This window comes from Ursus maritimus, unplaced genomic scaffold, assembly GCF_017311325.1.
Source record: "Ursus maritimus isolate PB19 unplaced genomic scaffold, ASM1731132v1 scaffold_24, whole genome shotgun sequence".
Classification (NCBI taxonomy): Eukaryota; Metazoa; Chordata; class Mammalia; order Carnivora; family Ursidae; genus Ursus; species Ursus maritimus.
In genome coordinates, this window is record NW_024424897.1 from 11,093,102 (window position 1) to 11,117,203 (window position 24,102).

General features: G+C 38.8%; 1 protein-coding gene across 1 annotated transcript in view; it reads left to right on the forward strand.

Annotated features, from left to right (window-relative positions):
• The window catches only part of LOC103665913 (ATP-binding cassette sub-family A member 10-like), a 53,449-nt gene extending 40,132 nt beyond the window's left edge, over positions 1-13,317 (forward strand). The window contains 17 exon segments of the mRNA XM_040641210.1: positions 534-620; positions 3,545-3,636; positions 4,315-4,375; positions 4,537-4,653; positions 5,275-5,328; positions 5,330-5,393; positions 5,999-6,090; positions 7,401-7,579; positions 7,874-7,949; positions 8,024-8,118; positions 8,668-8,762; positions 8,765-8,786; positions 8,978-9,118; positions 11,994-12,016; positions 12,019-12,076; positions 12,955-13,015; positions 13,137-13,317. Coding sequence (XP_040497144.1) covers positions 534-620; positions 3,545-3,636; positions 4,315-4,375; positions 4,537-4,653; positions 5,275-5,328; positions 5,330-5,393; positions 5,999-6,090; positions 7,401-7,579; positions 7,874-7,949; positions 8,024-8,118; positions 8,668-8,762; positions 8,765-8,786; positions 8,978-9,118; positions 11,994-12,016; positions 12,019-12,076; positions 12,955-13,015; positions 13,137-13,235 — 1,416 coding nt within the window. The 3' untranslated portion in view covers positions 13,236-13,317.
• Positions 13,318-24,102: the final 10,785 nt, after the last annotated feature.

The window sequence follows — 24,102 nt, forward strand, 5'->3', positions numbered from 1 at the left end:
CTAAATTTAGTGCTTAACTTCAATAGTTATCTTTTTCTGATATTTAACACATCTATTTCTAGTTATTTTACAATTGTAAAAAATTAGCTGTCTCCTGTATTTGGGTTTTAACATTCTGATCAGCTTCGGTTGGTTTTTGGAAGGAGATGAGATTGATGAAAACAAAAGAGTAACCAGAAAGAATACAGCAAGGCCTCTAAGTACTGAGAATTTTCATAGACATTAGGATACATCCAAACAAAATATACAGTATTTACCTGTTAAAAATAATATCAGGCTAGATGAAAAAAAAAAAAAAAGAAATCTGCAAATCCCTACTACATAAAATTGGAAGACAGAAAGTACTGGTGATTACAACAAAGGTAGAATGTCAGCTCATCAACAGACTTTAGTATCAGAGAACAAGTCTTATCCCAATTCATGGACTATACCCTGGTGCCCCAGGGAGCATACAGTGTGTGCATATTTAGTGTGTAGATTTTATATGCATCAAGCAGAGAGACTTTCATTTAGCCTTTGTGTTCCTTCAACAGCTATCCCATATGTATAGGAGACACTTGGAAGGTCTGGAAAATGAAATCAAGGAAGGCCATGAAAGCATTCTCTTAACAGTCTTAATTGTAAGAAAAATTTTATACCAGAATGTTTATTGCATAGAATTCATAACTGTGTAATATACTTGATCTTATTCAAATAACGGCCAATTTGAATATCCTAAAAATACTCACTCTTACTATATCCTGCATTCAGATATAATGGCAGCAAAACCTGAAGGTCTTTTTCTTTTTTTTAATGATTTATTTATTTATTTTAGGCAGAGAAAGAGAGAGAGTATGGGGCAGGGAGGCAGAGAGAGAGGGAGAGATTCCCAGGCAGACTCTCTGCTGAGCACAGAGCCTGAGTGAGGCTCAATCCCATGACCCTAAGATCACGTCCTGAGCCAAAATCAAGAGTCCGTCACTTGACCAACTGAGCCACCAGGCTCCCCAAGGGTATTTTTCTATATGGAGTCAATGACAGTATAATATATACCAGAAACACTAAAGACTTGATTGCTATTATTATAATATATGTTATTGATATGATATGTATCCAAAGACAATTTGAGGTGATTTATAAAGAAATACCACAAATGCTGTATGACTAAAATTCTTTTAAATATGGATAAAAAGATAAACTAATTTGAGTAATGAAAAAGAAAATTGAAAAGTTAAGTGGAATTTTATTTTTTTATTATTTTTTTAAGATTTTATTTATTTTAGAGAGAAAGAGAGAGAGAGTGTGCACAAGTGGGGGGAGGGGCAGAAGGCAAGGGAGAGAAAGAATCTCCAGCAGACTTCCTGCTGAGTGTGGAGCCTGTCTCGGGGCTCAATCTCACAGCCTTGAGATCATAACCTCAGCTGAAACCAAGAGTAGGGCACTTAATTGACTGAGCCACCCATGAACCACTTAAGTGGAATTTTAAACTGGAGAAAGACACTGAAATAAAATATAAATGTTGTATCTGTGCATTATGGTAACTGAGGCAGAAAAGAGGAACAAAATGGATTACAGACCTTTTTTTTTTAAAGATTTTATTTATTTATTTGACAGAGAGAGAGACAGCCAGCGAGAGAGGGTACACGAGCATGGCGAGTGGGAGAGGAAGAAGCAGGCTCCCAGTAGAGCAGGAAGCCTGATGCAGATCTCGCGATCCCAGAACCCTGGGATCACGCCCTGAGCTGAAGGCAGAGGCTTAACGACTGAGCCACCCAGGCGCCCCAGAACTCTTTTTTTTCTCTTAATGTCAGAAGAGTATTTCTTGAGGGAGAAGATTTCCTAAGTTTTTATAAATTTATAAGTTTTTGAAATTATATACATTTCCACGTGAGTCTTTGTATATTGAATGTATATTCTTTGTTTTGTAAATAAATGTGGAGATGTTCTGCACACAATTATTTTTAATTGCCCACTAATAAATACTAAAGTCATACAATTGTTTGATTAGGGCATATATTCATTACAATGTGCAATTCTGGATAACAGAACAAACCAACCCTGGAATGTAATGCAGTTGCTGGCAGGCATCCTTACATTGTTTATGATTGTACTCAGAATCATCTTAGTACTTAGTCATTAGCATTCTGTTAACTGTTTACAATATCAAGTATTTATTCTCTCAATTCCTAGTTTACTAGAGGTTTTAGTCTTTGCTTATTGATTTATTTATCAAGAATAAATCTTGAATTTTATCAAAGCTTGTGTGCATCAGGAATAATCAAAATATGGGATGCCTGGGTGGCTCAGTTGGTTAAGACTCTGCCTTCGGCTCAGGTCATGATCCCAGGGTCCTGGGACTGAGTCCTGCATCGGGCTCCCTGCTCAGCAGGGAGCCTGCTTCTCCTTCTACCTGCTGCTCCCCCTACTTGTGTGCTCGTTCTCTCTCTCTCCTTCGGACAAATGAACAAAAATCTTAAAAAAAAAAGAATAATCAAAATTTTTTTACTAAATCCATTAAGATAATGAATGCATTTTATTTCATATTTCATAACACTTAAGAAATCTTTCCCCCTCTAAGGTCATCAAAATATTTTTTTATATTGTCCTCTAAAAGATGTATATTTTCCTTATACATTTGTGTCTTCAATCATCTGAACTTGATTTTTTTCCGTGTTGGAAGGTAAGGGTCCTATTTCATTTCTGTCTTTTGAGATCCCCAATTGTCCAGCACCACTTATTGAAAAGCCTGTGCTTTTCCATTGATATTCAGGGCCACCTCTTTTCAAATATAAAATCCCCACATATGCAGGGTCTATTTCTGGGATATCTATTCCAATTTGTTTGCTTCTGCCAAGTTCTTTGAGATGCTTACCCATTTGGTACTGCTTTTAACTAAATTCCGGGCTTGACATTTTTTTGGACCATTCAGGTGATGTGAATTTGGGCTACAAATCTGTGCAAAGGCTGGCTTCTCTTTCCACTTCACTCCCTATAGTCAGCGCTCAAGGCAACTACCTTAGAAATCTCCCAGGTGTTCTTTACATCCTTCACTAAGGGTAAAACCCTTAGAGGCCCACGATTTATTGGTGAAAGGATCGCCTATTCTACTCCTTGTTGGAAGAAAACTCTATACTCATATACTTTCTTCTGTCTTCTTCTCCTGTACATGCCGTGAAAACTGAAGTTTGAAGGTTTCAATGTTTGGAAAATAACTCCAGGATGAGAGTTGCTTTGTTGTCAAGTCTACCTCCTACAACCACTTAGATTTGGCTTAAAAAATCCTTACTATTTACAAAAAAAAAAAAAAAAGTCCTCACTATCTTGTCAGCTTTCCTATGTTTTAAAAAAGTTTTTTTTTTTTTTAATTTAATGCAGGATTTTTAGTTGTCCCCCCCCTCCCATGGGAGGGTTGGTTTGGATAAACTTCTCTTGTGAGAATATTTTATAAGATTTTTGTTAAATTTATAAGAAAATGATCAAATCTTCCATGAGAAAAGGCAAATATTGCCTACTGAATTTGAATTCCATGATGATGCTAATTCTCATTCTCGTTCTTTGCCTTTAGCCATACCTTCAGAGTATCATTTTCCTTTGCATTATAAGGTGTCTGGAAATGAAGTATGGAAAAGAAACAATGAGGGAAGATCCAGTTTTCAGGTCAGGAGAACATTTATTAACATCTGAATATAATTTAAATATTTAAGGTTGGTAGCAGTACATTTAACATCAATTTATTAAGTTAGATTTGCTATCCAATTTTTAGCCAGGCACATTAGACATTGTTATTCTGGGGGAAAAACCCAAAACAGCATTGGATTGAATGCAGGGATACACAGTTTTGAAGTGATGGTCTTACTGATTTGGGGCAAGTTGAGTTTTTGTTCTGTGCATCTCCCTTAGCAGTGATTAGGCACCAAAGCTTATTTTTTCTCCTGCTTACAGCAAGTTCAGTCCCCAAGGAGAAGGCACGATAGTGAGCTGGTGTGTTCAGTATGTGTGTGGAATGTTTTGAAAAGGGAAGAGAAGCCAATTCTGGTGATCATTTATGATGTAATGTGAGGACGATCTGGATGGCAGCAGACTGAAACACTGATAAGTCTGTATCTGAGGGAATTTAGAGAGCTAGTTGACAGATGGGATAAAAGGTTTTAAAGACAACAAAGAGAATATTTCAAGGGATGTGGCTACCTACAAGGGGAATCTTGTAGGTAGTAAACTAATCATTTTGTTTTTTTTAAAGCAGAGGATAATAATTTAAGTGTAGAGGCTTACATTCTCTTGATAGTTGTCGTACAGCTAGAATCGCATTGTTATGTTATTTTATTTTCTCTGTAGGATCTCCTCAAGAAGTAGGGAAAATCGGGGCACCTGGGTGGCACAGCGGTTAAGCGTCTGCCTTCGGCTCAGGGCGTGATCCCAGCGTTCTGGGATCGAGCCCCACATCAGGCTCCTCCGCTATGAGCCTGCTTCTTCCTCTCCCACTCCCCCTGCTTGTGTTCCCTCTCTTGCTGGCTGTCTCTCTCTCTGTCGAATAAATAAATAAAATCTTAAAAAAAAAAAAAAAGAAGTAGGGAAAATCATCCAAATCCAGAAGACCCAGAAGAAAAAGATGAAGATGTTCAAGCTGAAAGAGTGAACTCAGCAAGTGCACTCACTACCCTGAACCTGAATGAGGTGAAAATAAGTATATTGAACCTTTTATGAAACCCTGGGCTAGGTCGCTTGTCCTGTAGCGTTGATGAACTCCTGGCCTTAATTCTCAAAACTTGCTTTCGTTTCTGTAACATTAGCATTTGTAGGTCATATTTAAATCACATCCTTTGAAGTATCTATCTTGTCACGACTCTTTTAATTTTCTCTTCTTCAGTTTTTTGTGGATCTTAACCTGCCACATCTTCGTTCATCAGTGTAATTCAAAACATTCTCTGATATTTTTATCAACTTTAACAAAATCTCTCATCTTTTGCAAGAGTTACAGTTTCATTTTGCATTATTTTGAAGTCATGACATTAGTAACTGTAACTAGCAAGTAAATTTACACTGGAAATCAATCAGAAACACACCAGAAATGAAAGTGCCAAGGGCAAAATGCAAACAGTGCATTCGATTGGGAATTAGTTTTCTAAGTAGTAAAGTAATCTCCACTCATGAACACACATTTGGGCACTTCATTTGAAGAAAAAGAGACTGAACAAAATCTGGTTATATTCATAACCTAGGACGTGAAAGATAAAACATGAGTGCACGAAATATCTGAGATTTAACAGGAAAATTATGCTTTGTCATGTTTTCCAGAAACCAATCATAATGGCAAGCTGTTTACATAAGGAATATAAAGGGAAAAAAAGAAAGTTGCTTTTCAACAAGAAAGAAGAAAATAGCCATTAGAAATGTTTCCTTCTGTGTTAACAAAGGTTTGGACAATGTCCCTTTATCAGGATGTTCCTTATTTATTTAGGTTTGGGACTGTGAAAAGGAGAAAATTTTCCATTCTTTGAGATTGTTCGTCTATCTTGGTTACCATGTAATTATAAAAATGCTTGACATGTTCACAGAAAAACGTTTTCTGTCTCAAAACCATGTCCCAATTCAAATAGTAAGAAACCCAGTCTTGGATCAGGGAGCCCAGCTCATTCTACTGTAAATCCAGTCTTTCCATTCACATTGAAATATAGAAGATTGCAAATGGGTTGTTTGAAAATGTTATTTTATTTCAAAATGTTACTAAACTAAGTGATTTTAGGTTAGTCAGACTTTAAAGTACAAACATCAGGGGCGCCTGGGTGGCACAGCGGTTAAGCGTCTGCCTTCGGCTCAGGGCATGATCCCGGCGTTATGGGATCGAGCCCCACATCAGGCTCCTCCGCCATGAGCCTGCTTCTTCCTCTCCCACTCCCCTGCTTGTGTTCCCTCTCTCGCTGGCTGTCTCTATCTCTGTCAAATAAATAAATAAAATCTTAAAAAAAAAAAAATAAAAAAAAAATAAAGTACAAACATCAATGGTGACTTTTTCCTTCAGGTGAAGTTTTGGGATTGCTGGGACACAATGGAGCTGGTAAAAGTACTTCTATTAAAGTGGTAACAGGAGACACAAAGCCAACTGCAGGAGTAGTATGTGAAGGAACCAAGTTCGTTGCCAGGGGAAATTTCATTTTAAATATCAATAGCATCCTTATATTTTTCTATCAGTAAATCAAATGATTTTTTTAAGAAAATGAATAAATAAATGAGAGGTTTTATAAAATATCTCTGCATGCTCAAAAAATAGTGATGCTTAATGGCCACTTTTTTTCCTTTTTTTTTTTTTTTTTTTTGAGCATGCAACTGGGGAGGGGAAGGGGGAGTGGGAGAGAGAGAATCTTAAGCAGCCTCCACAGCCAGCACAAAGTCCCATGCAGGGCTCGATCTCACAGCTCTGAGATCATGACCTGAGCTGAAGTCAAGAGTTGAAGGCTTAACTGACTGAGCCACCCAGGTGCCCTTACGGCCACTTTTTTTTTAAGGCAAGTAAAATTAACATGCAGGATTATATTAGTTTCAGGTATACAATATAATGATTCAACAAAGCCATCCATCACCCAGTGCTCATTACTCTTTTTTTTTTTTTCTTAAAGATTTTATTTATTTATTTGACAGAGACAGCCAGCAAGAGAGGGAACACAGCAGGGGGAGTGGGAGAGGAAGAAACAGGCTCCCAGCGGAGGAGCCCAATGTGGGACTCGATCCCAGAACGCCAGGATCATGCCCTGAGCCGAAGGCAGACGCTTTAACGACTGCGCTATCCAGGCACCCCAGTGCTCGTTACTCTTAATCCCCTTCACCTATTTCTCCCATCCCCCCACGAATCTGGCAATCACCAGTTTGTTCTCTGTATTTAAGAGAGTTTTTTGTGGGTCTCACTTTTTCTACATTCATTCGTTTTGTTTCTTAAATTCCATGGATGAGTAAAATCCTATGGTATTTGTCTTTCTCTCACTTATTTCACTTAGCATTATATCCTCTAGGTCTATCCACATTGTCACAGGTGGCAAGATCTCATTGTTTTCTGTGGCTGAGTAATATTCCATTGTAGATATACACCACATCTTCTTTATCTATTCATCTATCAGTGGACACTTGGGTTGCTTCCATATCTTGGCTATTGTAAATAATGCTGAGATAAACGTAGGGGGGCATTTATCTCTTTGAATTAGTATTTTTGTTTTCTTTGGTTAAATACCCAGCGGTGGAATTACTGGATCATAGGAGAGTTCTATTTTTTAACGTTTTGAGGAACCTCCATACTGTTTTCCACAGTGGCTGCACCAGTTTGTTGTCCCACCAACAGTGCACGAGGCTTAATGGCCACTTTTATCTCCTTTAGTAGAAGGAGGATTGGAGCAAAAGCTGGATGTGGATCTGACTTTCATTGTTCGATGCAGGTGGTTTTACAAGGCCGCAGAACATCACTGAGGCAACTGGAAGATGACACCCTCAAGTTTTTGGGATACTGTCCTCAGGAAAACTCACTGTGCCCCAATCTTACAGTGAAGGAACACCTGGAGTTGTACACTGCAGTGAAAGGAATAGGCAAACAGAATGCTGCTCTTAGTGCTTCACGGTAGGGAGGGAAGGCTCATTCACTGTTTGTAGCGGGAGGAAGGGAGGAACATGTCATTTCCTTATGAAATACGGAAAGGAGATCATAAACAAGGTTTTTAAATTTTTGTGCAAATAAAATGATGGAAAATCTGAAGAAGAAACAAATCATAAGATTTAGTGTTTGTGATAATGTTAATGTTCCTTCAATATACTATTTTCAGGTTGGTGGTGTTAAGGTTTTCTGTATTGTTGGTTTAGATAGGAACATATGCCTTGTGTATAATCACAGTGGTTTTTTTTTTTTTTTTGTCAGATTGGTGGAAGCTCTTAAGCTCCAGGAACAACTTAAATTTCCCATGAAGTCCTTATCTGAGGGAGTGAAGAGGACGGTAGGAGGGGGGGCTCAGTGTTATTCTGCACACCCCACAGATCAGTGCCAGACGCACTGTTCCTCTTGTTCCAGCTGTGCTTTGCACTGAACATCCTGGAGGACCCGTCAGTGGTGATCCTGGATGAGCCATCCACGGGGGTGGACCCTGAAGGGCAGCAGCAAATGTGGTGAAGGACGTCGTATTAAGTGTAGAGTTAGTAGTATGAATTTAGAATTTATATATATATATATATATTTTTACATTTGCTCCTTTTATCTTTGAGGCTCACATCTTCTATTATTTAATTCAGTGAAACTCAATACAGTGCTCAAAATTCCCCCAAGGAAGGAACAATAGACATTTTAAGAATCTAATAGGAACTTGCATGTATTTGCTTGAATTTTTTTTTCTTACTCCTCTTCCCCTGCCTCATCCTTCTTCTTTTATTCTTCAGTTATTGACAATCCTACAATGTGGTGTCTCTCTGCACTCCAGCTTTTTAAGCAAACATTATTTTACTCACTATTTCCCAATCTTCAACTTTTCATTCTATGAAGCCAGTTAATGTGGTAATGTAATTACATAATGCAATATAATTTTTTTCGTTCTCTCTAGAGCAAAGATTTTTTTCTTGTAATTGAATACAAAATTTTCTATTATTCCTCATACATCTTTCCATTCACCTATTTTCCCAAATTACTTTGTAAATGCAAACAATCCCTTACTTTATCTTTAGGCAGGCAATTCAGACCATTGTTAAAAACACAGAGAGGGGCACCCTCCTGACCACCCACTCCATGGCAGAGGCTGAGACCGTGTGTGACTGTGTGGCCATATGATGTCTGGAAGACTGAGGTGGGTGCCTGTCCCTACTCTCACTCGGGCCCCAAGTTCTTAAAGAGAGAATTACAGTTCACTGTGACCAGCTGGTGCTCTTCACCTCCTCGATCTATGATCAAACACCTTCTTCTGCCTTTGCAATTGAGGAAGAAATGATAAGACCAGTGTTTTTTTAAATTTTGACTCTTTTCTCTTCCCTGGATTAGGTGTATTGGTTCCCATCAACATCTGAAAAGCAAGTTTGGTAAAGATTATTTTCTAGAAGTAAAAATGAAGGACCCCACACAGACGGAGCCTCTCCACAGAGAAATTCTGAAGCTTTTTCCACAGGCTGCTCAGCAGGAAAGGTAAAGGATGTTTTTGGCTTGGGTGACAAGCGTACAGGTTTTCCAGCACACTTAATTTAGTCTTGGAGGAATCTGGACAGGAAGAGAAAGGCTGAGCTGGCTTAGTTATTACAAAACAAGTTGTTTGGAGGTCACTTCGATGTATAGAAAAAAGAGCAACTGAAAAGTTATTTTCAGTGAGTATTTCATATCTCAGAAAAGGTGGATGGGGTGTGTGTGCATACATGTGCCTGTGTACATAAATGATGGAATGGTTCAAAAATTAGGAACAAAGTGCAAACAAAACCATGAATTTAATGTTTTTAAATAGGCAATGATAATGATGCATCAACCTATAACATCTTATCGAATGTAAAATTGCATTAAGAGCTCCAATAACACACACTCATATGCTTGAGAAAGATTGACTCTATCCTAAAGTGATTGATTATTGGTCATTTAATCCTCTCTATGGTTATTTTAAATTTGTATGGTTAGCTATCAGTTATAAGCAAGTATAACCAAACCCACGTGAATAGCAGAATGAAGTTGAATTGAATTGAAAGAAGTATTGGGGGTACCTGGGTGGCTCAGTTGGTTAAGCCTCCAACTCTCGGTTTCAGCTCAGGTCATGATCTCAGGGTCATGAGATGAAGCCCCATGATGGGCTCTATGCTCAGCATGAAGTCTGCTTGGGATTCTCTTTCTCCCTTTACCTCTGCCTCTCCCCCCTGCTCACAGTCTCAAAAATATATAAATAAATAAAATCTTAAAAAAAAAAAAAAGAAAGAAGAATGTACAGGGTTTTCTTATGTATTATTTCTATTAATTTTTTTTAAAAAATAATACTTACTGAGGGGTACCTTGGTGGCTCAGTTGGTTGAGCATCTGACCCTTGTTTTTGGCTAGGTCATGATCTCATGGGTTGTGGAATCAATCCCCACATTGGGCTCCACGCTCAGTGAGGAATCTGCTTGAAGATTCTCTCCCACTGTCCCTCCACTCACTTGTGCTCTCTCCCTCTCTCTAAAATAAATAAGTAAATCTTAAAAAAATAATACTTCTTGAATACCTACCAAATGCTGGAGACCATGTATAGAGTAGTCAATAAATAGAGAAGATACTTATGGTGCTTACAGTTTTGGGGGGACAAGGATATTAAGTAAATGAAGATACAAAGAAATGAGGAAATGGCATTAAGGTATGACTTTAAGACTGAGCAAAGTTTGGCCACTGAAGAATGGGGATAAGAGGTATTCTTGAGAACACAGAATGTGCAAAGAACTTAAGTCAAAATGAACTTTACACATGCAGGAGTGCCTGGGTGGCTCCATCAGTGAAGCATCTGCCTTTGGCTCAGGTCATGATCTTGGGACCCTAGGATTGAGCCCTGCCTGGGGCTCCCTGCTCAATGGGGGGGGGGGGTCTGCTTCTCCTTCTCCCTCTGCCTGTTGCTCCCCCTACTTGACCTCTCTCTCTGTGTCAAATAAATGAATAAAATCTTAAAAAAAAAAAAACCTTTATACATGCAGAGGTTGGAAAGAAAGCTCATATAGTTGATGTGTAAAGAGATATCCAAGTGGAGATGCCAAAATACAGAGATGTAGGGCTCTGGCTCAGAAAAAAAAAAAAGGCAGTAATCAATGTGGAGCATATTTACTGAATAGAAGACCATTAAGTTAGGAGAGTGGGTGAAGTCAACAAGGGAGATGTAAAAGGGAGAAGGTCTAGGATGGGTGCCAGGAACTCTCAGTATTGAGACTGGATTAAGGAAGAAAAGCTGGTGGGGAAACCACCACCACAGTAGAGATAATGACAAATATAAAAGTGTGTCTAAAACAGCACTATCCTACAGAATTTCTGTAATGATAGAAATGTCCTATGTCTGTGCTGTCCAATATGGCAGCGAATACCCATGTGGCTATGAAAGACTTCAAATGTGGCTGGTGTGACCAAGGGATTGAATTTTATTTATTTTAGTTAATTTAAATTTAAATAGCCACAGGTAGCTAGTAGCTAAAATACTGGAACAGAGCAGGTCTAGTGGGTTAGAAAGAAAGTCATAAATTTTGGTTGTTTCAGAAGCTGACAGAGAGTGTGTGTGTTAATTTTAAGGAGGATGTCTACAACTTTATTTAATGTTTTTGAGAAGTCTAAAAAATGGGAACTGATGAGTGTTCACTGGGTTGTGCAACATGGAGGTCTCGGATGAACTTATTTGGAAAGAGGGGAGCTGGAGGTCAAGAAAGAATTTTTTTTTAATAAGAGAGAGTTCAACAGGTTTTAATATTATAAGGGAGATTGAAAATTAAATGCAGAGGGGAAAATCTGATGAAAGAGTTCCAGAAAGCATGTTAAAGTATTAGCTTTTGAAAGTAAGAAATATAGTACAGGAAGAAAGATGGCTTGGGCTGAATATGAAAGATTGTTTATCAGAGTTATTTTTCAGAATTTATCTTGAACATTAAATTTAGAGCAACCAGATTTTTGTTGTTACCAGATTTTTATCACTAAAGATAAGTTATTTGGCTCAGATTAATGCTCTATCAAATTAAACTATTTACCTTTTTATTTAAAGAAAACTGAAACTTTTGGAGTGCCTGGGTGGTTCAGTCACTTAAACGTCTGCCTTCAGCTCAGGTCATGATCCTGAAGTCCTGGGATGGAGCCCCATGTTGGGGGGGGGGGTCCCTGCTCAGCGGGGAGTCTGCTTCTCCCTCTCCCTCTGCCCCTCCCCCTGCTCCTTCTCTCTTTCTTTCTGTCTCTCTCACTCTCTCTCTCTCAAATAAATAAAATCTTAAAAAAAAAAAAAGGAAACTGAAATTTTTTTTGGCTGTCAATTTCTCCCCAATGTTATAACAACACTGCAATAAATCTGACTTTTTCCTTTTCTGAGGTATTCCTCCATGATGGCACATAAATTCCGGTGGAAGACATTCACCCTCTATCTCAGGCCTTTTTCAAATTAGAGGCAGGTAAGTTTAGACATACTTAGACTTTATTTATTGTGCATATTTTCACATGGAATATATACTATATGAGTTCAAGTAGAAAAATTATATAATCACTCAAAACTTAGAAAATCTCCACTGGATTCATCTTATAAATTCTATGGGGAGTGTGTAGTCATGGCTCTACACTCAGGTTTACTCCACCTGATTTTTCCTCTGCTAACAAGGAGACTCAGCTGCAAATAAGGTTGAATATTCTGCCCTGGTTCCATTGCATGGTATTAGGGGATAATTATCAACATGTTGTCCCAAAGAATACAGAGTTGAGCTTCTTGCGTCTCCATATTTATCATAGTCAGAGGCATGAGGAACAAGAATGTGGAGACGATGACCAGAGGCCCAAATGGAAGGCCAGAGAAGGAAGGTACGCAGGGCTGATATGTGACAAGTTAGGATTGGTGGGGGTGAGGGTGGGGTTGAACTAGTTCTAGACACACTGACTGGAGGTCACACTGGGTATTTATGAGGCATTGACACATAGAAATGTGGGATTCATTAAAATGGGACCCGCATACAGGGTACTCGTTCATAGATTTGTAAGTATAGAAACCCAAGAACACTCAACAGCTGATTTGGAGTCCAACAATACATACGTAAGGAATCAAAATGGGAAGTATTGAAATAGGCCACGAGAAGCTCTTCAGACTTTACTGATAATTTGTACATAGATGCATTGCTCTCTTTTTGTTTAGCCATATTCACATTTTTCTTTATCCTTCCAAAAAAGGTAATGACTTGGCCTATAACTTAAAGTATCTCATGGGTTTGAGGTTGCTGCTTATATTGCACACTTTGAAAGCGCTTTTGGCAAAAAACATGTAAGCCATTAATGTGAGTCTCTTTCAGTGAAATGAAACAGACCCTTGACGTGGAAGAATACAGCCTCTCTTAGGCCACCTTGGAACAGGTGAGTTTTCTTTAAACCAGTGAGCATCATCCAGGGAGCCTTTGTGTGAATCTCTGTGCACATCAGTCTTTCAGAAACACCCTGACATTTTTGTTTCCTTATTTATTTTCACCCTACTTAGGTATTCTTAAGACTCTCTAAAGAACAGGAGCTGGGAAATTTTAATGATGAAGTTGATACAAAAGTTAGTTGGAAACTCCTCCCACAGGAAGAACCTTAAAACCCTGAATCTCCTAACATTAGATTTTAGGTCCTATTACATCATTAGTTTCCAGAATTCTAGAACAATCTTCCGTATTACCACAGGTAACAAACACACTTAGTAGTTCCAACATTCAAAAATGATTAAGAATTTAAATGGTTTTTTAAATTTTAAAATGGAAGGGAGAGGCAAAGGTAGGGAAAGGTAGTGCACGTTAACATAAGCAGACATTATACTAATAACTAATAAGACCTATTTTGTGCTCAGTATTAATTCAAAAATCACATAATATTAGTCCATTTTTTAAAAATTATTTCCAGATAGCTGAATGCTGAGCACATATTACAAACAAAACATTGAAGGGGGTGCCTGGGTGGCTCAGTCAGTTGAGCATCTGACTCTTGATTTGGCTCAGGTTGTGATCTCAGGGTTGTGAGATCAAGCTCTGTGTTGAGCTTCGTGCTCAGTGGGGAGTCTGCCTAAGATTCTCTCTCTCCCTCTCCCCACCACCACTCTCTTTCTTTCTCTCTCTCTCTCTCTCAAAAAACAAACAAAGAAAACAAAACATTGTAGGGTTTTTTTTAACCCGAACTTTAAATATATCAGCTATTTTTAAAGCTTTATTTACTTAAATACCAATTTAATATAACATTGACCAGAAGATGATCTAAGAAGTTGATGGATGAAATTACACAGTATAACCTTTAAATATAGTTATATTTTCTGATTATAAGATAAATATATGCTCATTTAAGGTTATATAGAAATTATGTGGACGAAGATAATAGTAATCTGTAGTAAAACACCAGAGTCAATATTTTGGCCTACCTATAATCAATGCTCTTTTTGTAAGTACTTTCTCAAAGTCAACATCAGTGGGCATGGTAATTTCCTATATTTTTCCACTGCACGGTTCATGAACATTTTGCATATCATTGTAATGCCTTTGGGTTATGGAATACCTGCATTGGATTCCTTTGATGTATTATCATAGTTTTTACTTAACCTTTTTACTATTGTCTGACATTTTTGGTTATATGCTAGTTAATCTCATATAAATAAAGCTGTGATGAACTTCTCTACAGTCTTCTTTTATTATATAGTCTTAGGGTAAATAGTTCCAATATTAATGGATGGCTCTCTGCTCTATGAGATCTAGGTAACTTTGTTCTCTGACCAGTAGAAAAATTCAGCACCCATCCTAAGCCTCTGAAACCCCCACAGGACATTTTGATGTTGTACTCATCCTGATTCTGACTTTCCTCATCTGTTTGAACTCTTATTATCTGGTTTGTGTCAATTCCTTTTTTTTTTTTTTAAGATTTTATTTATTTATTTGACAGAGAGAGAGACAGCCAGAGAGAGAAGGAACGCAAGCAGGGGGAGTGGGAGAGGAAGAAGCAGGCCCCAGCGGAGGAGCCCGATATGGGGCTCGATCCCAGGACTCTGGGATCACTCCCTAAGCCAAAGGCAGACGCTTAACGACTGAGCCACCCAGGCGCCCCTGTGGCAATTCCTTTACCCTTACCTTGGCATTGACTTAAAGGTAGAACTTGGCTCCTTACCTTGATTCCTACAAACAGAAATTCCACAGGTAATTTGTAAAAGAGGCGCATCCTCCTAACTTATAGGAATGCTTAAAATGTGTATAAAAATTTGATGTTTTATTTGTAATGTTCAAATTTTCCTAAAAAGGAAATTCCATTCACTCTATTAATTGCATAATTAAAGCCAACAAAGAAATATATTTATGATTTTGGTAGATGAGTAATTTTCTATCCCTAGATTACCATACCTATTCAGTTGCTTTAATTCAGTGGTTCTCACTGGGGGCAGTTGCTTTTGCCCCCCACATAGGAGACAGTTGCCATTATTTGGAGTTGTTTTTGGTTATCTCAACAGAGGATTGCTATTGGCATCCAGGAGGCAGAGGCTAGAGATACTGCTAAACACCCTAAAATCCACAGGACAGTCTTCCACAAAAAAGAATTATTCAGCTCAAAATGTCAATAGTGCCCATATTGAGACACTATGATTTTGGTTAACCATGTGAGCTCATCCTCTATGCTTTGATTATTCATCATCTAGCATTTGAGACTATCTCACATCCCTATGTAGTCTGTGATCCTCAAGGCACTCTGTTTTTTGAGTCTTTTCTTGCAGGTCCTAATGGCTCAACTAGAAAAAATGGCTCAACTAGTGCTTGCTTCATATTTGTGATGGATTATCACAATTGGCCAAAAAGAGAAGCTCAGTAAGAAAATAACACCTTCCATTTTCTACCAATGTCCTTACTCCTGTTGAACAGTGATTTACTTTGGCCAAAAAAGATACAGCAAAGTTCTGTGATGTCTTCTGATGCAGCTGTTTGGCAATGGGCACTGCCGGCTATCACATAAAAGTACTTCCTCTAACAGCTTCCTTTAGCTGGTTTGAATAGGCATTCTGGACTTTAACTTGGTGAATTTCCTGCTTCTATAAATTAAAATCATCTAACTGTGCTCTGTTTCACTCCTGCGCCCTTAAAATTGTTGCCTGGCAACTGTTGCTCATAACCTCATCTTCTTCGGCTACATGGTATGACTACCAAGAAAACCTAGTTTTGGAATAAGTAGAACACTCTCAATGCTTTCCAACCATAACGTCTTAAGTAATTACAAAAAGTCCACATTCTTGGTGATTTCATATCTCACAATCCCCATTCCTGGTAGTGATTTCTGTGTTCCTTGGGTTGTCATGTGCATTAATAAGGGGCTTGTTGTAATCCCAGGCATATCCAAGAATAAGGACAGTTCTGAAAGAGACAGCTTGAAGGTTATTGTGAATTCAAGACAGCCATGGGTATCTTTTGTAAGTGGAGATTGTGAAATTTCTATTGAGTACTCTACCCATGATAAAGACTGGGCTTCTTGCTCTGCCGTGCCTATCATGAAATATAGTCTTCTTCACCCAGTTCACTGGCTACAGCACCCACTGCCTGGCACAGCTTTTCTCAACCTACTTCTGCTTACTTAAAGCTTTTGTTTACTTCTATCTTCAAATTATCCCATGGCCTCCCTTGGTCTATCCATGGCCTATCCATGGTCCCTCCTGCCTCATTGCCTTTCTCTGTGCACCTTTTAACTTCATCTGTATTGCTTGGTTCAGTTTCTGGAGAATCAAAGCTTGTGATTGGTTTTGTCTCTATTTGAGCTGAGCTTTTTATGACCAACAGTACAAAGGCTGAATGTGCTATGGTCTCGCACAGGACAGAGTGATACAAATTATGGTCACCTTTACATTAAGAACAGCCTGGGCCGTCATCCCTCAGGAGGGCAGTTTCCAAGAAGCAGCAAGAAGTTAGTAAGCACCGTGCTTGTCACATTCAAAAAAACTGATACATAGAGTTTAACCCACACATAGAATTCACGTCTTTTAACACAGATTATCCTCCCATTGAAAATGCCTTGTGAGATCTAGCAAGATTACTCTGGATTAGGTTAAAAATACCAATGGTTGTAAGCAATATGAATGGGCATTTATTGCCCAGAAAATTTTAATGTCTCAGTTCATTTGATCTTTTAAAAATATGGTAAAATAGATGTACAACATAAAATCTGCTTGAAATAACCTAGATATAAATATTGTGTGAATATGAACACCTATATGAAATATCTAGAGTAGGCAAATTCATGGAGACAAAAAGTAGATTAGAGCTAAGCAGGAGCTAAGGGAACCAGTGAATGAGGGTTATTGCATAATAAAGAATTCCTGTGTAGGGGGATGCCTGGGTGGCTCAGTCGGTTAAGTGTCTGCCTTTGGCTCAGGTTATGATCCCATGGTCCTGGGAAAGAGTCCTGCATTGGGCTCCTTGCTCAGTGGGGAGCTTGCTTCTCCCTCTGCCTGCTGCTCTCCCTGCTTGTGCTCTCTCTCTCTCTCTCTGACAGATAAATAAAATAGTAAAAAAAACATTCCTGTGTAGGCAATGGAAAATTTTGGAGTGATAATGGTTGTACAGTATTGGGAATGCAATTAATGTTACTGAGTTATACATTTAAAAATGGTTAAAATAGCAAATTCAATCCATTTAATTTTTTAAAAGTATAATTTAAAATAATTTGACATGGTACATGTTATCTGTAAGAAAATCATACAATTTTTACAGGTGTAGAATATGGAAGAATTTTTTTTGCTTAGTTAACACATTTTTCTACCATGCATGCATATACATACTACAGGTAATGTTGTATTTACTGTTTTGTATTTGCCTTATTTAAAAATATACTGTGAGCATCATACTTTCCCAGTTTATTATATATCTGCATCATTTTTGTAACCTATATATCATTTTAATGTTTGAATATATAAAAAAGTTATAGTTGAAAGATCAATCGAAAGATATATAGATTGTTTCTGAATTTCCCTGTTGTAAAAAATGCTGCCACTGAAAATGTGGCATGTAGATCTTTGGCAATTAATTACCTAATCACCTGAATGCGTTCCTAGAACATGCAGGCTGAAGGTTCTTTATGTGCCTAAGCTTCCAACAGAAGTCTCACTGAGGAGTTTCATCTGTACGTTCCAGCCATTTCCCTGATTTTCCCCCTGGTAGCTCCTCAGAAGCAGAAATTTCCTAAGAAAGGAAGGAATTACAGATAGCGATAATGACAAACCGAAGCATCATTTCCATGATGCCCTCACTCTTACCTGCTAAAACGAAAACAAAAGCAAAGCAAAAACAAGATGGTAGATGTAGAATTAGGAAAGGTCCCAGACTCTTATTATAACCCCCAAATAACTTTGTTGGCATCTCAAACAACTATTTACTTGGCTAAAGGAAGATGCCAGGAGCCAGCATTTGTCTCTCCAGTCTGTGAGCAATGTGGAACCAGCCGCAAGTGAGGCAGAATCTGAAAGCCCCTGTTCCATTCTTCTTCCTCAGCTGGGGAAGTCCTGAGAGCACAGTCAAGCCAAAGGAAAGCCTATCCCCCTTCTCCCCACAGAACCAGCTTGAGGATCCTGTGGAGTGAAAAAAAAAAATACTAGGAAAAACTTCAGATACTCAGCGAAAGCTATCCCCAGGCCATAGCAGCAATTTAAGTGAAGAGGGCCTTTGTTTCTGAGCGATCTTGTATTTACTCATTTTATAGAAAGAAAGGGAGGAGAAAGCAAAGAATGGGGTTAGCTTACCCCATCCCCACCCCCTCAACACACACGCATTGAGAAAAAAAAAGGGGGGAGGAGAAAAAAATAGAAAGTTTTTTTTTGTTTTTTTTTTTTTAAGTGGTGTGGTTTTGGAGTATAGGTGAGGTTTGTAGCAGTGGGGTCTGGACCCGATGACCAAGAAAGAAATCTTGAGACGTCTTTGGTGCAGAATGGTGGTTTTATTAAAGCACGGGGACAAGGCCCATGGGCAGAAAAAGCTGCTGCACTGGGGTTGTGAGGGGTGGCTGATTATATACTTGGGAGTTGAGGGAGGTAAGGAAAAGGGAGGTTTTCAAAAGGGTTTTCATTTGTTAAAGAGGACCTACAAGATGCAGGAGGCCTTGCCATTGTCTAGGTTGTTTTTCCTTCTAGCAAGGCATTAGCGGTTAAGACAGTTGGGAGCTCCCTGGAGAAAACATCACACATATCCCACCCAAGAGTTGGGGGAGGTTAGGTTGCAGGGTGTCAGCTTGTACTTTGTCCACAGCTAGCCTTCTGCTCATCAAAAGGAATATTAAAGAAATGCCATTTATAATTCCTGATGAGGTCAGTGGTACTCCTGCATGTATGAAATCTTGCTTAACCTATTGTTAAATTAATGATGTTATGAAAGAAATCAACAAGGCAGTTATTAGTAAACGTAAGATCCTATATCAACCAAAAATCTGAGTTCTGTGGCCAGAATTCTACCACAGATGCATTGATGAAGAAACAAAAACACCAAAGGTTATTATTTTATAGTGGAAGCTGACATAAAGGAGTTCCCAACTTTGAAAGTTGACTCGAGGTTCTATGACACTGAATATTCTACAATATTGCTGGAGGCTATCAGAGATCTGAGGGGGAGGCTTTACCCATTATGTTATAACTTAAGGCCCTCGTGAGCTTTCAAATGGGCCAACAGTAGGGTTTAGGTTGAGAGGCTATTCCTACAATTTCTTTACATAAATAATCTCTTTAGCTTTTTAATTTTCTTTTTCTTGTTTCTTCTAAAAATAAAACATGTTTGTGATAAAATGTATATATTTAAAATGTTACTTTATTTTACTTTATTTCAGCAAAAATTTAACCACCTACCATATAATCCCCTGTGCTAGGCAACTAAAAAATGTTCATGTCTAGTTTTTGTGTTTAATAGACAACGCTGCAGACCCCAGATGGTAGCTACAGATGTAGTAATGGAAGAAGGTCAAGAAAATAAGGTCAAAGATACCCAGGCCTTTTGGAATTAAAGGTCATTAGTGTCTAAATTCTATCAATGACATTTCCGTCTACAGGCAAACTTCCTAGAAGTTGGAACTGGAGACAGTTTACTCCTTTGATTATTTTCCTCTCCCATCTGACATTAGCGTAGAACTTATGTGAAATGCATTCAGTGTAAACCAGTTTGTAAACTTCAATCTATAATGAAATCGTACTCAAAGTGTCTGGAGATGGAAAAAAAAATAACATGTATGAGCAGGTTGACAGAGATAGTGGGCATGGAAAATAAGTGCTTGGATTGTAAGAATTTAGCCATGTTTCTCCTCTGCATGTGGGGACACGGGTGTATGTCTGCACCATCTACTTGGCAGTTTTATCCCTATAGCAGAGAGGGGGAAAATGTGTCTCACCGGGCCCTGTGGCCTGGTTAACACTGTCACTGTGATGATAAGTACATTAAGGACACTGCAAAAAAAGGTAACATTGACCAAATCAGTTGCCGAGAGAGTCCAACAACAACCAACTGCCCTGCTGCACAGTCTAGACCCTTATGATATGTGTCCTTAATGAGAAAGATCATCAGCCAGATGAGGAGAATTGGACTACAGAAAGACTGAACCTTACTTAGTAGAATAGTCAGCTAAGTTTTCTAAAGAAGGAAACACAGCCAATTTCAGAAACAGGGAAGACGTTAAAATACTATTTAGAGTTTTGTTTTAGTCACATTTGGAAGTGCTTGCTGACCTTACAAGTTTTCCTTCTCTAAGGACAGCTTTATCTCTTTTTGGCAGCTGGCAGAGTGGGCCTCTAGCAGCTGCACCTACATCATGGGACTCCGGACTAACGATTACAATAGACAAGCCAGAGCAGTACCAAATCCAGGCTGGAATCCCCTAAGATCCATCCCAGAGGTCTGAGCAAGAACAGAGATGCTGGCACCTGGCATAGGTCCATAGAGAGGTCCACTAACTCTTGGTGCTAAGCTTTTGTTCTAGAGTAATGATGGTCTCATCCCGAGAGTGGATCCTAGTCACTCTGACCACAAAATGGGTATTTGTACATGTTCTTCATAAAGCAGATAAGCAACATACAGAGCCTTATAAGAAGAAAACGTGCAAAAGGAGAAGAAATAGAATGCTAGATTTACTGCCGCAGCTAAAATTCCAGGAAACCTGTAGTTCTAGTATGCTGCCAAAATTCCTAAGTTTTAGTTTACTTGAAAATTTTTTCTTTATCTAGAAAGTGAATCATGAGCACATACTTTCTTTTGCCTCAATCAAGCTTTGATATAGTCCTGGATAGCCAAACCTCCCCAAATCCACAACCTTTCTGGACACAGTGAGTCAGCTCTCTGCCATGTACTTGAAAGTATAATCTGGGAGCCAATGGACCAAATAAAGTTGGCAAGAAAGAAGAGGCATCTACCATCTCCACTTAGGAGTCCACATCCATCCTTCCTCCCTTCCTCCCTTCCTCCCTTCCTCCCTTCCTCCCTTCCTCCCTTCCTTCCTTCCTTCCTTCCTTCCTTCCTTCCTCCCTCCCTCCCTCCCTCCCTCCCTCCTTCCTTTCTTTCTTTCTTTCTTTCTTTCTTTCTTTCTTTCTTCCTTTTTTTTTTTTTTAGATTTTTATTTATTTATTTATTTGACACAGAGAGAGACAGCGAGAGAGGAAACACAAGCAGGAAGAGTGGGAGAGCGAGAAGCAGGCTTCCCACTAAGCAGGGAGCTCAATGCAGGGCTCAATCCCAGGACCCTGGGATCATGCCCTGAGCCGAAGGCAGACGCTTAAGGACTGAGCCACCCAGGCGCCTCTGGAGTCCACGGCCTTTCGAGAGAAAAGCTTACCTTTGCCGATAGCCACTCCCATATATACACCATCAATGCCTGACCCTCTCACCCTTCGTCATAATTGCCTGGCAAAACCTCAATCTTGGTTAAACCTGTTTTAGGAGATGAACACTGGTAGAAAATACACATGAACAAAATAACTAGTCTCACTTTAAATGAATGGCCACTGCCTGTCTTCAAGCCTTCTGCCTGGCAACTGCACTGCATTCCCCTCATCTGTTCACTCTTTCACTGGATTGGATGACTACATTACTTAGCCACGTCTTCTTGTTTCTCAGACTCCAAAATCTCTCTCTCCTCTTTCACTTTCAGCAGAAGACCTTGCTTCCCACTTAACTGTGAAAATGGAAGCAATTAGAAGAGTGTTTTCACAAGCTTTCACAACCTGAGCGACCAACCAGGTTTCAATGTACCCATATACTCTGTCTTCTTCTTAGTGTGAATGAACAGCATTCCTATATAAGGTCAGTATTCACACCCATGCATGTGATCCTATCATCATCCATTTCCCCATTCATGAATATACACTGTCAAATCCCTGCCCCCATCTGCATTATCTTTAAAATTATAGTTCATTCATAAGGACGGCTTTTTTTAAATAATTTTTTATTATGTTATGTTAGTCACCATACAGTATATCCTTAGTTTTTGATGTAATGTTCTGTGATTCATTATTTGTGCGTAACACCCAGTGCACCATGCAATATGCGCCCTCCTTAATACCCATCACCACATAAGGACTGCTTTTTAAGTGAAATGGGAGGATTTCTAGTGACCGAGAGTTGAGGACAGTAATCCAGATAACTTTGGGCCCCCACAACAAACTCTGAGAAAACAATGGCATAGTACCATGTGAAAATCCCTAGCGTTCTCTGTTCCCATGTCAACTCTGTCTTTGTTCTTTTCTTTTCTATTCTTTTTTTGTCTCTGTTCTTAACTAGCAATTAAAACTCTGAAAATCATAGACATCTTGGGGCATCTGGGTAACTCAGTTGGTTAATCATCTGACTCTTGGTTGTGGCTCAGGTCATGATCCCAGGGTTGTGAGATCAAGCCCCGAGATGGGCTCTGTGCTCAGGGCAGCGTCTGCTTGAATTCTCTCCCTCTTCCTCTGTTCCTCCCTCCACTCATGCTCACGCTTTCTCAAATAAATAAATAAAATCTTTAAAAAATCATATATACCTCTAAGATTCCATTAGCAGAGACTGAAGAAATGTATAGGCTAGTGGGAGGTTATGCCTCCTCTCCCACAAAATATTGTTTGCAGTCAATAAATAATTAGTACTGACAACTTATTTATCAAACACTTCTGAGACTCAACTCTTGCTGTTTTTAAAAAATTAATTTTTTTAAAGATTTTATTTATTCATTTGAGAGAGAGAGCAAGCACAGAGGGCAAATGAGAGGGAGAAGCAGGCTCCCCACCAAGCAGGGAGCCCAGTGCAGGACTCAATCACAGGACTCCGGAATCATGACCTGAGCCAAAGGCAGATGCCCAACTGACTGAGCCACCCAGGCGCCCCTAAAAATTATTTTTAATTGAGGTACATCTTTTAGTTTTCTTTCAGCCATGTTGTGTAAGAGGTAAATTCTCTCTGAGGAGATCTTTATTTCATGCACATTTAACTGGGTGTAGAATCTGAGGTTGACTATTTTGTCTCAGCACTTTGACAACAGTATTCAATTGTTTATGACATCATTTGGCTAACTGTTGAAACTTAGTTGATAACCTGTCTTTTCTGTTTTATTGTTTCTTAGTATTTCCCTCTCTCCACTCTCCTTCTCTCTCATGTTTTGAAAGCTCACCACAAAAAAAGTTAGTTGTTGGATTTTCGTTTTTAACTCTGCACAGGACACATTCTCTCTCTCTTTTTTTTAACCTGATGCTCATCTCTTCGACTCTGGAAAATTTTCGTCCGTCTTATTTTTGAAAATTCCCCTTATTTATCCCCTTTATTTTTCTCATTATAAAATGCCAATTAGATATGTCCTGAACACCTCATTCTGTCTTTTATGCCTTTTAATTTGTCTTCAATATTTTTCCATCTTGTTCCGTCTTTGCACTAAATTTTATATAATTTCTTCAGTTCTATTTCTGGTTTGTTAATTTTCTCCTCAGCTGTGCCTAATCTGCTATAATACTTACCCATTAAATTTTTAATCTTAACTATTATTAGTCTCTTTAAATTTCTGTAAGTTCTAATGGGTTGTTTTCCTATTAGTCTTCCTTGTCATCGCTTCCTGTTTTAACTAACTTATATTACTTCTTTAATACTAATAGTCTCATCTTGTTCACCTGCTGATTCTCTTAAAGGATGGACATTTTTAAAAAATATTTTATTTATTTATTTGAGAAAGTGAGAGTACAAGAGAGCACAAGTAGGGGGAGAGGCAGAGGGAGAAACAGACTCTCCGGCTGAGCAGGGAGACTGACAGGGGGCTCGATCCCAGCACCCTGGGATCAGGACCTGAGCTGAAGGCAGATGCTTAACTGACTGAGCCAACCCAGGTGCCCCATTTCATGGTGGACTTTTGATTATGAGTTTAGTTACTAGGAGGAATATTTCTTTAACTCTATTATCTTGTGCCCTGAATCCTGCATATATCTCTGTAGAATTGTTTGCATCTTCTCCAGATTAAAAGTAATAGTA